A 15440-nucleotide genomic window follows, 5' to 3' on the forward strand; every position below is an offset into this window, starting at 1 on the left:
CCAGTTATATTCTTGTCTTTAATAAATCTGTCTGCCTTCCTGGAGCCAATAGCTCACTGTTATTATTGTAATGTTTAATACTATGGTCTAACATGTGGAAGTGGAAATTCTCCTTCACAGCTATTAATTTTTAGTTGTTTCTTGCCATTGCCAGTGGGACTCCTATTCCAAATGAATTTAATTTACTTATTATTATTTCACTCTCCCCCACTGAGAAAGAAATGGGATTTTGAATAAAATCACATTACATTCACATTAGTTTAATTGTTACATTGTGTTTACCTCTCCCCACTGGAAAAAAATTGTTTTGTTTAAAATCACATTAAATTTATAATTTGAGGAAATTTGAAGAAAACCAACACCTTTTAATTTTCAGTTTTCTTATCGCAGAAAGAATGCTTTTCTCTACACCTTCAAAGTTCTTACATTAGATCCTTCAGCAAAATCACCCATCTTCATCTGAGGTCTAGTTTCTTTAGATGAAAGCCTTTTTTGAAAACATTATATTTTTGGCAAATTGTTTCTGGATATTGATATTTGTGTATTTATTTTATGAATAAATATGTTTTATAATCATCCTCCCAAGCTCTCATAATAGCCCATTTTGCCAGTAGCTTCCATTGGGTTTTTCAGGTAGACACACTCTCACAACAATTTAATCACATCTATGTTTTTTCCCTTCCTAGTGCTTTGGACTGACCATTCTAGATGAATATTAAATAATAGTATTAAGGGTGGGCAGCTTTCTCTTCATCCTGATGCTAAGGGGAATTTCATTGAGTAGATGCTGGCTGTGACTGAGACAGATACTCTTTCACACACTAAAGGAGTACAATCGCCCTTCTTATCTGTGGCTTCACTTTCCCTGGTTTCAGTTACCTGCGGTCAGCAGGGCTCTGAAAGCAGAGGCTCTTCCTTCTGACTTATTGTCAGAAGGTCAAAAGTAGCCGAATGCTACGGCCCAGTGCCTACACATTTACTTCACTTCATCTCATCCCGCAGGCATTTCATCGTCTCACATCATCACGAAAAGAGGGATGAGTGCAGTGCAGTAAGATATCTTGAAGAACAGAGAAACCACATTCCCAAAACCTTTATTGCAGCATATTGTTATAATTGTTCACTTTATTAGCTGTTGTCAATCTCTTATCATGCCTAATTTATAAGTGAAACTTTATCATAGCTATGTGTGTATAGGAAAAAACATAGTATATGCAGAGTTTGGAACTATCCATGGGTTCAGACATCCACTGGGGGTTTTGGAACACATCTCCCATGGAAAAGTGGGGATTACTGTGTTCACCTGTCCTAATTGACTATCGGTGCTTTAGGAATTTATGTTCATGTTATTAAACGTCTATTTGACATCTGTTGGGATGACCATATATTCATTTCTTCTTTTGTGAGTACATAGATCTCCTAATATGTAATTATCCTTTTGTTCCTGGGATAAACTCTACTTCTTTGTTGTGTGTTCTTTTTTAGAACATATGATTTGCTATTGTGGTTTTTTAGGCTTTTGGTGTCCATTTTTTCAAGTATGATAAGTGGGTCATTTTCTTATTTTAGTACCTTGTCCAATCGTGCTATCATAGTTACCATAGCTTAATACATTGACAGGTAAAATTTCACATATTTTCCTTGCTCTAAAAAGGATTGGTTATGTGGAACTTCGAAATAATTCTACAATCACCTCACTATTGTCCACCTAAGCAGAGATGAGTCATGACTCAGACAATCTAGAACAATCTAAACAGCTTCCCAGATTCCCTATGACTTTAAAATGTTTTTTTTTAAAAACTTTATGAATTGCAATTAGTGTGGACATCCATTTCATAGGCTGACTGAGCCTTAGGAAAACTTTGGCAGTGAGTTTTGTCCATTAGAAAGGAGTCAATGTGTGGTTAGATGTAGGTGGTAAGTAACAAAAGAAATGCAAATTTGAAAAAGGAAATCCTTTTCTCCTATAAATTAAAAAAAGAAGAATTCTAGCATTCGTGGTTGGTGAGGTATGGGGAAGGCTCAGAAGCATGGATTAGAGGTTTAAAGTGGCATGAGCTTTCTGAAGGGCATTTTGGCAAGACTTATCAAAAAGTACACATCTTTTTCCTAGAACGCATCTTTTGACCTAGAAATGTCACTCCTAATAATGCCATTAACAGTGGCTTCAACGATTTCACGACAATGATATTCATCAAACCATTATAGGTAATGAAGAATTTGTACAGGTGTTAAAGCAGACAAACATTTAGAGAAATGGACCCACTACCTGTTCAAAACATATTTGAAGGAGAAAACCAGAAATATACCAAGCAGTTGGCAGTGGTTTATCTCTAGATTTGGAGATTACAGTGTGACTTTTTTTTTTTCTTCTTATCTGCGTTTCCTAAATTTCTACAATGAATAAATATTTCTTTTTAGGAAGGGTAGTAAAAGTGGACTGTAATACAATCTTACTTTCTTGCTCTAAACACAAATATTGTCACAATAAGGGTTGTGTTTTTGATACCCAGACCTGGCTATGCAAATAAATATGGGGATGTACGAATACAATGGGAAAAGTGGCTACAGATTAAAGCCAGAGTTCATGAGGAGACCTGACAAGCATTTTGATCCATTCACCGAAGGCATCGTGGATGGGATAGTGGCCAACACTTTATCTGTCAAGGTATGTACCTCTCTATTACAAAACTGTCCCCAACCAAAGTCTCAAACAATACCCATTTTGCGTAAAGAAGTAGCTTAGTCATCAAAAATTTAGAGCTAGCAATATCTCCACCTCTTTCATGCATTTTTCCTTTAAGGACTAAATCTGAATTACAAGTTTCAGAAGCCACCTGCATGAGCTAAAGGAACTAAGCCCTATTCTTTAATAAGATAAAAATTGGACCCTAAATCAATAAAGGAAGTTGGTGAGAGTCGCCATGGTTGGTCCTTTCTTTTGGTTTTTTTTGTTTTGTTTTGTTTAATAATAATTTTTTATTATGTTATATTAGTCACCATACAGTACATCCTTAGTTTTTGATGCAGTGTTCCATGATTCATTACTTGCGTATAACACCCAGTGCTCCATGCAATATGTACCCTCCTTAATACCCATCACCGGCCTAACCCAATCCCCCACCTTCCTCCCCTCTGAAGCCCTCAGTTTGTTTCCCAGAGTCCATAGCCTCTCATGGTTTATTCCCCCTTCTGTTTACTGCCCCTTCATTCTTCCCTTTCTTCTCCTACTGAGCTTCCTGCTATTTCTTTTGTTGCATAAATGAGTGAAACCATATGATAATTGTCTTTCTCTGCTTGACTTCGGTCTTTCTTTTGGTACAAATATCAGCAACCCATGTTGGAGAAATCTTTTGGTCTTTTATTTTTCCATTACTTCTAGAAAAATAGCCACCGTGAGCAAACTAGAGAAAAAAAAGGTATTCTCTCAATAAATTGTTAAATATTGAATAAAAGCTCCCAAATTACCTCTTTGAAAATCTACCAGAGGATTCAGGGACTTAAAGCACAGAGTAATGATATTAAGTAAAAGAATTGCTTTATTAAACACACATCTGACCCTAAAATATTAATTCAGCATTATTTCTTCCACCTTTGAAATTGATGTTACATCAGATATAATTTTTTTAGCTGTAAGAAAATATTTTGTACTACGAATGAAAAGTCATTTTATAAGGAGCTTTTTATGTGAATTCTATAAGCGCTTGGTTGTTGTGACTGTTTCTACTTCTTTAAAGTCTCCTTTCCTTCCTATTTAGCTGGCTAACTGTGGAACTGAGAGATGTTTTTTATTGGACATAAATGCAATTTATGGACTGACCTTAAACCAAAGGCATATGAAAAACTATGTAAAAAAAAGGGGGGGGTAACAGTTTTGCTAATTTCTATCTACCCTAAGCTTGTTAAGCCCATTTTTACTTTAAAATTTATGTCACTTGACACCAAAGATTAAAAATAAAATTTCAGTGAAGTGTCTCAAAATAATATCTTTTGAAATCATTTCATGCTATATATCTGAAGAGTGAAGTTGGCAGAATTAGAGCTTCGAGATTATATTTATTTTGGGAAATCCTTTTCAGCAAAGGATGTTTCATTCCTGCCGAGTTTGATTAAGATAAACTCTTAAGCATCACACACTGACAAAATGTTATTTTTAGAACCCTTGTCAATTATTGTTACAGTTGGATCAAACTAATAATTTTGTTCTTGTGTGCCAGCTTATCTTGTTTTGTGCATGTTTGCTTGCTTATTTATTTTTTTTAAGAAATTCGGGGCGCCTGGGTGGCTCAGTTGGTTAAGGGTCCGGGTCTCGGATTTGGCTCAGGTCATGACCTCAGGGTCCTGAGATCAAGCCCCACATTGGATTCCATGCTGAGCAGGAAGCCTGCATGTCCCTTTCTCTCTGCTCCTCCCCTCTCTCTCAAATAAATAAATAAATAATCTTTTAAAATATTTCAAAAAAATTCCACCATGAAAATGTAAGTTAGAAGATGATGACATAGAAATAGGAAAGTGAGTTTGAGGGGCAGCAGTTGAGACCCAAACAGACATGAAGTGCTGCCTGAGTCTAGAATGGAGACACTGCTCTCGAGCCGTCAGTGTCTTCAGAACGGACAGGCCAGGCTGCTGTCCCATCCCGCCTTTCACATGGTGGCCAGAACCAAGAGGCAGCTCCTGTCCGTCCAGTGGTGCCTTTGTTTTGACCTTCTGACATAGACTTCCTAGTGCCAGAATCGACTTGGGAGCTCAGAAATTGTTCCACCATCCTATTCTACTGATGGGAACATCAAAGGTCAGTGTCGTTAATTGAGTTAAGAACTTCTGCTTTATTTTTATTATTTTAAAAATTGTATTTATTTATTTGAGAGAGAGAGAGATCGAGCACAAACTGGGAGAGGGGCAGAGGGAGAGGGAGAAGCAGACTCTCCCCTGGTCAGGGAGCCCGACACAGGGCTTGATCCCTGGACCCCAGGATCATGACCTGAGCTGAAGGCAGACGTTTAACTGACTGAGCCACCCAGGCATCCACAGAACCTTTGCTTTAACAGAACACCTTAAGCACACAGACTCCTTGGTGCACCTGATCTCCCAGTGTGACTCACATAACTTGGAAGTATCACACGTATAAGATATCTGCTAAGTTGTTCTCATGTAGAACCACAAATTAAATAAAGATTATTGCTGGCAGGTCCCAGGCACTCAGGCTAAAGAGAACATTCAGGAGAAATTAGTTATCCTGGGGGCAAATTCAGACAGGGTCTTCCTGGTTTTTCTCTCTAACTGGTTTGGAATTTCTGACCACATCAGCATACAGCTCATGGGCCTCACTGAGCCTCTGAGGGCCATTCTCAGGCTGACATCGTGTCCCACTTCTGGCCCCACCATAGTCTTGGTAATTTGCCTTTGACAGGGTCCCCTTTCACAGACTTGAGCTCAGAAAGCTCCTAGCCACCAGAATATGTGATTTTAAACTCTTTGAACTCTACAATATCCATAAATTTTATATCTGAGCAAGGATACCCATAATCATGTGAATGACTAACAGGTTGGGGTTAGGAGTGATGATAAACTGGGCTTGATGGTTTAAAGTCAATATTTGGGTTTTGTTTTTATTATCACTGTGGCTTTTTATTTAAAGTATAACAACTCTGGGGGCACCAGGATGGCTTAGACAGTTAAGTGTCTGACTCTTGATCTCAGCTCAGGTCTTGATCTCAGGGTTGTGAGTTCAAGCCCCGCCTTGGAGTCTACTTAAAAAAGAAAAATAAAAGTATAACAACTCTGAAAATTGAATAGCATAGTGTTACAATCACTTCTTCGAGTTGAATTTTATGAACCAAAGGAAACTTTTTAAATGCTGGAGTTTCTACTTTGTTATGTTTTAAAGTTGTATTCTTAAATAATCTTTTATTTTCATTTATAATCATGCTAAAATGATTGTCTTGTAACATCTTTAAGTATTAGAAAACCTTTATATTCAGTTGGCTCTAAGATCAATCTTCAACATTTAACAGATGTGTCTCAGGTACAAAAGGTATAATCGGATCAAACTTTTGGTGTTTGTTCATTTATTTTCTCCTCTACAATTTGGTCTTATTAACTGACTCTTTCTATCCTCAGCATTTTCAATGTGCCTCTACCAATTCTTTAACCAAAAGAGCAATTTTATTTGTACTCTTGCCTCCATTTCATTTTGGTTGTGATTCAACCCGCATTTGTACCTCCCTAAAGTATTCTCTTATATCACTTAACTCATTTATCAAGAGTTCCTTTTTTATTATTTTCTAGATTATTTCAGGTCAGTTTCTTTCTGATAAGAAAGTTGGGACTTATGTGGAAGTGGATATGTTTGGTTTGCCTGTGGACACGAGGAGGAAGGCGTTTAAGACCAAAACATCACAAGGAAATGCTGTAAATCCTGTCTGGGAAGAGGAGCCCATTGTGTTCAAAAAGGTTGGTCTCATATCCTTGATATGAGATGTAACTGCATATTCTAGGTGTTTCACTCTGAGAAAAAAAAAATTAGGTGAAGAATTATTTGTTGCTTAATTTGGGAATTTACACATTTATAAAGCAATAGCATTTTGGGGGCTATCTTAAAAATTGTTCAGGATTTCTGTAAATCTCTTGTTTGGATTTTCAGAATTGTGTTGTGACTCACTTAATTCTGGTATACCTCATTTGGAAGACCAGAGAAACATATAAACTAATTCGTATCCTCTCATAATACAAGTGGTAAATGATATATTTTCATTGTAACTGAAATGAAGTAAAGTGAGAAGTAGGGAATAATATGGTAGCAGAGAGAAGGAAATCCATACCTTCTAAAAACATATATTAATTAAACTTCCTATAACCTCAGGTCTCTGGCAGCTGGTCATTCTACTCTGGATTCTGTCTGATAGAGTTAAAACCTTTCCATTCGACTGGGTCTTCTGTCTGCCTTCACCAAAAAAAAAAAAAAAAAAAAAAAAACCACAAACCAAAAACCTTCAAACATGCTTGTCACACAAAGGAAGACAATAGTCTAGTAGAAAGTGGAATAGACGGGGCGCCTGGGTGGCACAGAGGTTAAGCGTCTGCCTTCGGCTCAGGGCATGATCCCGGTGTTCTGGGATCGAGCCCCACATCAGGCTCCTCCGCTATGAGCCTGCTTCTTCCTCTCCCACTCCCCCTGCTTGTGTTCCCTCTCTTGCTGGCTGTCTCTAAATCTGTCAAATAAATAAATGAAAAATCTTTAAAAAAAAAAAAAAAAGAAAGTGGAATAGACTATCTTACCATGCCCTTTGCTTTTATCTGGCCAAAAAATCTAGAAAGGTTGTCTTCTGCAAAGAATATCTATGTTAAAGGTCTTTGTGTTCCCACTATTTTTAATATGTTAATCAGATTCAAAAGTAATGTCTACTTCAAAGAGTTATTAATATGTATTCCCCAATACAGTGAAAACATTTTTAAATGTCTGGCACTTTGAAAATAGTCAACAAATGTTAGCTTGCTTTTGTTACCAAAATTAAGTTTTTTCAGGATACAATTATCCTCGTGTTCTCCACACGTTTTACATTGTGGGGGGGGGGGATGAGCAATTGTTGCTAATTTGGGAATTATTTATAAAGCAATCTCATTTTGAAAGCCATTCTGAAAGCTCTATTTTTTTTTTAAGATTTTATTTATTCATTTGACAGAGAGAGTGACAACCAATGAGAGAGGGAACACAAGCAGGAGGAGTGGGAGAGAAAGAAGCAGGCTCTCAGCGGAAGAGCCTGACGTGGGGCTCGATCCCAGAACTCCAGGATCACGCCCTGAGCCGAAGGTAGACGCTTAACAACTGAGCCACCCAGGCGCCCCTGAAAGCTCTATTTTTGCATGTGTTCTTTTGCTTTGAAAGTATAAAAGCAATTTGTTTTGAAAATATAAGAGTAGGGGCACCTGGGTGGCTCAGTCGGCTAAGCATCCAACTCTTGATTTCAGTTCAGGTCATGATCTCAGGGTCACGGGAATGAACCCCACACGGAGCTCCGTGCTGGGTGTGGAGCCTCCTTCCTCTCTCCCTCTCCTTCCCCTCTCCTCCCTGTTCACGCTCGCACTCTCTCAAAGAAAAGGAAAAAAGAAAATGTAAGAGTAAATGCTCAAATAGTGATAAGACTACTAACTTTATATTTAAACTTTCGTCATTTCCATATTGAGAATGTTCGTGTCAAAAGTAATGGTCTACACTGAACTCTATCTCAAAACCTAATGATGTACTATGTGTTGGCTCACTGAACATAATAAAAAAAAAAAGTAAATGGTCTACATGTTGAACAAATCCCTCCTTATGACAAGGTGATAAGACATAGACAAAGCCATAGCTCTGGGATTCCTTTTGAAAATCTAAGTTCTAGAACAACAACTTCACTTTTAGTCAATCGCTAAATAGAAACTTCTACTTGAATTTGGAAACACAGGACAAATTTGAATATTATCTTTCTAATTCTTTCTTGGAGTTGCTCCTTCTTGTAACCACTTGTATCCTGAATTTCCCTCTAGGTGGTTCTTCCTTCGCTGGCCTGTTTGAGGATAGCAGTTTATGAAGAAGGGGGTAAATTTATCGGTCACCGGATCTTACCAGTACAGGCGATTCGGCCAGGTATGGATAGTGTGGTGAGAAACTGCCAAAGCTGTAAAGAAAACCATCGCTACCTTACATGGTTGTTAAACGGTGACTCAGGAAACTACCTGAAAACTCAGTGGCTTACAACAAGTGCTTTATCTTCATGCTCCTAAGTCTGTGGGTTGGCAGATTTTGGCTGGGCTCAGCCATGCAGTTGTGCTTTAGACTGAGGGCTGGAGTTAGATCTGTTCCACATGCTCTCATTCAGGCTTCCAGGTGGAAGGAACAGTGGTATGCACAGTATGGACGTTTATGGCCACCCTCTGGAAGGCATAAGGGCAAGCCTGACTCTGCAAGCACATTTTAACCCTCTGTTTGCACCACATCACTAATATCCCACTGTCTAAAGCAAAGCATATGGCTAAGCCCCAAGTCAAGAAATCACATACAGGGGAAGAATTTGGACCAATAATTCAGTCTATGACATACAGTTTTAAATTCTCTTTTGTGGGGAAAAACATGTTTGGAAAGGAAAATAATCAGAATCAACGTTGTTTTCCTGTCTGATGAGAAAAATAATATCACATAAAACCATGTGATTAAAATGAGAAAGAAGTGACCTGTTTGTCATCCAAAGTCACCTAAAATAAACATTTCCATCACATAGATGTTCCTCTGTTATAACTAACATTGTGAAGAAAATATGCAATACACAGTATTAATGTCACCCTCTAGGCTATCACTACATCTGTCTGAGGAATGAGAGGAACCAGCCTCTGACGCTCCCAGCTGTCTTTGTCTACATAGAGGTGAAAGACTATGTCCCAGATACATATGCAGGTAAACAACCTAAGTCAAGGGGATGTTTCTATCTGGGACCATCCTTATTTTTGTGGTTTAGTGGAAGGAAAACTGGACCAAAAATAGGCAGGAAATTCTGGCCTCAGAATCACTTCTATTTATGTATGTATGTTGATTAAATTGCTCAAGCAATTTGTGAATAAATTTTAATTTCATTTCACTGAAATCCCAATAAAATATTGAGTATATTTATCTACTAGTGGTATTATTCTTGTCCAGCAATTTCTAACCCATGCTACTTGGTACTATAACAGTGTATCTAGACCTGTACAATGAATTTATCTTCAACCAGTTTTAGAAGCCAGATCCTTTTCATGGGTGAAATCCTAAGTTTAGAGGAATTAACTTGTGACAATGTCAACCAGGAATCATAAATTTAAATACTCATAGTGTGAAGTGTAAGGTATTGGGGAGTGGTGGAGACTATGGCAAACTTGGAGCACATGCCGATCCAGAGATGGCAGCCATAACTCACTCTAACTAGACAGTATCATGTGTGAATGATACTTAGATTGCCAAGTCTTTGGGTTGTTTCAACAGTCTGGAAAGCAGGCTTTTCTTTGAAATATCTTCCTTCATTTATGAAACACCATGTGGGCCAAATAGGACAAATGCGTGGGCCATTGTTAGAATGGATGGACCCTTCAAAAAGAAACTAAAAACTATGGAATATTGAGGTATCCTGGGTTGGAGCCTGTCCAGTTTGGCTGTCAGAGCTGAACTCCTTTGAGTTCTGTCTTCCTGAGGTTGAAGCAAAGGATGGATGAGTGGAGAGTTACATGGTAGATGGGAGAGTAGAAGATGGATGACAATTCGGTGGATGGGTGGGTGAGTAGACAGATGATGAGTGAATGCATGGATGGATGAGTGGATGGATGGATGAATGGTTGGATGGATGGGTGGATAGTGGATAATCAATGTATCTGGGACCTTTGATCTAAAATGTCTCTTCCTTATTTAGATGTGATTGAAGCTTTGTCAAATCCAATACGATATGTGAATCTGATGGAGCAAAGAGCTAAACAGTTAGCTGCTTTGACACTGGAAGATGAAGAAGAAGTAAAGAAAGAGGTGAGCAAGCGCTCTAATCTTATGTGTATTAATCATGATTTCCACACCCATTGGCTGGCTTTGCCTATGTAGGAGAAGAAAACAGCACATTGGAAAAACTCTGGTGGAGCTCAGCATCGTCTCATAAAACATCTACATGATTGACTGAATTTTTCATATTTCATCCTCTTCTGGTATTCTGTGCCCACACCAGCATCTTATTTTGTGCCTGCTTTGAACAGTCCACATCTGGCCGTTTCAGGTGAAAGTTTCTAACTGATTTCATATTGCTTAGAGGTGACTAAAGCACTTACAAAAGAATATGATCATCATGTCATTTACTATTTTCTTTTGTCTTTAATCTTTTGTCTTTAATCTAAAGTGCAGGATTTCAAAGTGCTTTTGTGACTTCTTAGAATACATAAACTCCTTAATACAAATACCTAGTGCGTAGTATGAACCATAAAATGTTTATTACTATTATTACATTGTATACTTATATATTATAATGCATATTCCCAAATAATTGGTATATTTTCTAAATGAAATGTCACAATGCAAAGAATAATTAAGGAAGGAACTAGAACTATTAGAAGTGAAAGTTAAAAATATAAAGCTTCTATGTAGACTGGCAGTCCTTTAGTTTTCAAAAAAGTGAAATATACTTTAATGATAGGAGGTAAAACCATTATTAAAAATAGTGAAAGAAATAAGCTATTTTCATACTTCATTTGAACATTCTGAAGATAGATTCATGGAGAAAGATGGGAAAAAAATGGAGAACTATCAGAATGGGAGGAAGAAATTTTGAAAATTGTTTGGATAACTATAACTAATAGCCAAGTCCATTAAAGTTGATGTAATTTATTTTTTTAAGATTTATTTATTTATTTGAGAGAGAGCAAGCGAGCATGCAAGTGGGGGGAGGGCCAGAGGGAGAAGGAGAAGCAGACTCAGGGCCTGATCTCACAACCCTGAGATCACGACCTGAGCCAAAACCAAGAATCAGATGCTTAACCGACTAAGGCACCCAGGCGCCCCAAGTTGATATAATTTATTAAATAACTTTTTTCTTATTCTAAAAGAAACCTAGGTTTATCATAGAAAAATTTTAAACTAAACATAAGAAAAGAAAAATCCCAAAGATATTACCTATAATTCAAACACCTAAGCCACCCAGACATAACACAGTAAATATGGAATGTATACAGAGCCAGTCTTTTTATGTGCAATTCTTACTTTTTCATAAAATGGGATAATATTCACAATCTGTATTTTAACCTTTTATTTTCACTTACTGCAAATGTTTTCCATGTCATTAAATATTCTTCTGTGACATAGCCTTTAATGACTTCATGGTTTTCAATTGTATAGCCATACCATAATTTATTTTAACAATCCCCTATTACTGGATATTTGAAATATTCCACTCTTCTAAACAGATCTTCAGTGAATGTATGTAAATACATTTCTGACACATCTATGATTATTTCCTTCTTTTTTTATATGGAATTTTAGAAATTTTTCATCTAAGATATATTGAGCTAATTGAACATAAGAAAAAATGAAAAGAAAGGAAAATATTCAACATAAGAGTAACATAAGAGTAACATCCAGGCTCTTATTTACACTGCCAGAATCATGTCCCATAGGACTAGTAGAGAGTGAAATTTAAAGTTAGACTGGTAAGTTTCATAAATAATGCTTATTGTGGTATGTAGTAAATAGGATTATAGGAAAATTTTATATTGCCAGAAAATTATGCCTAGCAGACATGAATATACTTCCAAAGTTATTTGTGCCTTCAACATCTATGCTTAGCTTCTGCAGAAAGGAAAAAAAAAAAAGAGAAACACCTAGGCCCCCTGAGTGAATTTTGAGGGCTTAGTCCAAGCACTCACTGCTTGTGTAGGGCTCACAGAAGGAGGGGTGTTCCTACACTCCAAGCAGATGCTATCAGTGTCCCACCCAGACCTTCTTTTTATTTATTATTTATTATTTTTTAAAGATTTTATTTATTTGAGAAAGAAAGAGAGAGAGCACGCACAGAGGGAGAAGGAGAAGCAGACTCCTCGATGAGCAGGGAGCCCAAAACAGGGCTCAATCCCAGGACTCTGGGCTCGTGACCTGAGTTGAAGGCAGAGGCTTAACCAACAGAGCTACCCAGGTGCCCCTCAGATCTGCATTTTAGTGCTGCTTCACCCATGGGCACAGGGCTGCTGCAGGTGTGGGCTGTAGATTGCTCATGGCCGCAGACGTCTCCAGAGGACTGGCCTGGGCTGATAGGAGCTACTTTGCTGGAGATGTCTGGTAGGTTGTTCTTGGAAGGGGGTAACCCATGCCGAGCGACTGAAAGATCCAGGAGAATAAGAGCCCAGGTCTCTTGCTTCTGGGTGAGCAATTTTGTATTACGACTCATACTCCTGAGCCCCCATGAGATCAGGCTGAGGCTGGACTCCAGGCTGAGACCACATTTCAACTTAATCTTCTTTCCCGGTCTTCCTCTGCTTTCCTCACCTTCGTGCAGTTTTCTCCTGAGAGCACTGTCTCAGTAAATCACGCACTCAACCACCACCATGTTGAATTCTGCTTATAGGGAGCACAATAAGGCTGAATAGCAGCTGTTTTATACTGAAAATCAAGAATGAATGTCCTTTTCTGAATTTTTTTGTCTGGGAACCAGAATTTGAATGTTTGGCAATAGTTACATCTTTAATTCTGTTAGTTCTTTAGCGATCATAGCACTTTTTCTTTCCAATGGCCTTCGAAAAGATTAAGAGAAGACAACTCAGTGAATGTCTCATTTTGCTCCTACAGACACCAATATGTCTTAGAAATCTAACAGAAGCTCTGGGACACTTTTCTCTTCTACCTGCCTTAGCTCACTAATGTACGTAATAAAATACAATTCAAGGTAAAGATAATTTACGTGGACAGAAATAATCCTTAATAACATCCTTCTCCAGTTAGAGAACAGGAATCTGTTTTTTTCAACTGGGTATGTTTTATTTTCTAGGAAATAGAAGTTCAAAGAAAGCGTTTTCAAGTGAAATTGCATATATTGTCACTATTTAGAAACAATACTTTTTCTATCATCGATTTCTACATACTCGTTAGCCAGGTTCTCCAAGCAGTGAACACTCAGTTGAAGAGAACATTTCAAGACACTGCCAGTTTCTGCTTATATAGTACAACAATTGAGATAAAAAGTCTCCTAAGGGGGTATTTTACTCATGGTGCACCAGAGAGACCATTTTTCTCATGATTGCAAAAAAATGTGACTCTAAGGAATGGGAGAGGAAGGGCCTTCAAGTTGTCAGGGATCCTGTCACACTGCCATCCTTTCAAAGCCTTATCTTTGCACCAAACATCAAATATCAAAAATCTATTTAGAGAGAATGCAATGCTAATGGATATAAAAATACAGAAGTAGCATTTTAGGTCAGCTTTATTTTTGTTTCTCCTCTAGCAGTGGTGATCAGAAAGGATTTTCAGTAAATGCATAGTGTTTGTTAAATTTAGGGGATATTTAGACATTTTCAGTTTTAGAAATAATTTTAGAGGCATTGAATCCCATATATTCCAAATGGTCCAACAGAGAAAATATAGTTTTTTTCCTTTGAAATGTCAAAACCCTAAATGACCTCATTTTTGAAACTCAAGAAAAAAAATCATTTGCCCTTACCATGTAACGCTAGGAAGGAAAAGTCATTCCACACCTTTGAACACCGGTGTGCCCTTTATCTTGCCTCGTAATGATGTAAGTTTGTTTGAATGAGGCCACTGAAAATAAGTAGCTATGGTTTTCTCAAAAGAAAATTCTATCTAGGACATGGCAGACACTGGAGACACTATTTTAGCAGCAAAGACTTTTTTAGTATAATCCTTTTAACTTGGTAGTTATAAAGGTCATTTCTATTTGAAAATTAAAGACTTCATTGGACTGCAAAATATTCCCAGATTTGTAATACTTTAATAAATTATCTTCATAGAGCAATTTGCAAACCAAATAAGTAGGCAAGTTGAAAATTCCCCCATGCTTTGACCACTAGACATTTGTTTCAGATCATGTGAAAAGATAGATAGATACCTATATATAAATCCAACATATATTTATGTAAGTTAGGGAATAATAGAGATTTGAGTTGCTGGGTTTATTTTGTGGCTTTTAAAGTCGTCGTTCAGGACACTGGGTTAGTAAAATTGTAGAAAGTTGCCTAATCTGAATTATAACAAAGGCTTTATAATATTTATAGCTATTTCTTTATTTTAAAAAAAGTATATAAAAATTTTTTAAACCTAATAAACCACACACACACAAAAAAGCTCTCAGTCATCTTGCAGATACTGTTAACATTTTTGGTGTATGTCCTTCTAGCAAGTAGATGTATATATATTTTTCTTTTAAAAATATTAATTTTTAAAAATGGCTTCAGAACCATTTTTAATGTTTAATGTTTTCATGCGGTTATAGAAATGCCTGATGAGACATCAGTAACACTTCTGATTTTATATTTTTAAAATATACCTTAAAGATAAAAAAGTAAATATCCAATGTATTGATTACAAAATACTATGTGACATTGTTAATGTCCAAATGCAGTATTTGGACATGACTTGCTTTAACATGTTGGGGAATGCAGATGCATTTTACTGAGCACTTACTATGTACCTGGGACCGTTCTGAGCCCTTTCATGTATTAACACTTGAGCACTGAGAGATTCAATTTCCTAGCCAGTGTCACACAACAAGTAAGGAGCAGTGTTGGTGTTGAAATCCAAGCCATATAGCTCCAGAACTCATGTCCTACACCAGCATTTCCAGAAGTCTGATGTGCAGACTAGGGCATCCTGAGTAAGCAGGTCTGGGGTGGGGAGAGGCTCAGCATCTCTCACAGGCCCCAGGTGATGGGGTAATGCTGTTTCACGGAGCATACTT

The 15440-nt window shown here is 37.3% G+C and overlaps 1 protein-coding gene across 6 annotated transcripts in view; it reads left to right on the top strand.

Annotated features, from left to right (window-relative positions):
* PLCB1 (phospholipase C beta 1) overlaps positions 1-15440 on the top strand; it is a 661927-nt gene that overhangs the window by 524333 nt on the left and 122154 nt on the right. For all 6 annotated transcript variants that reach the window (XM_044385688.3, XM_044385692.3, XM_044385690.3 and 3 more), the window contains 5 exons: positions 2514-2668; positions 6289-6453; positions 8527-8626; positions 9326-9430; positions 10413-10522. In XM_044385688.3, the coding sequence (XP_044241623.2) occupies positions 2514-2668; positions 6289-6453; positions 8527-8626; positions 9326-9430; positions 10413-10522 (635 nt within the window). The remainder of the gene's footprint in view (positions 1-2513; positions 2669-6288; positions 6454-8526; positions 8627-9325; positions 9431-10412; positions 10523-15440) is intronic.

The sequence above is a fragment of the Ursus arctos genome, unplaced genomic scaffold, assembly GCF_023065955.2.
Source record: "Ursus arctos isolate Adak ecotype North America unplaced genomic scaffold, UrsArc2.0 scaffold_16, whole genome shotgun sequence".
NCBI classification, from domain to species: Eukaryota; Metazoa; Chordata; class Mammalia; order Carnivora; family Ursidae; genus Ursus; species Ursus arctos.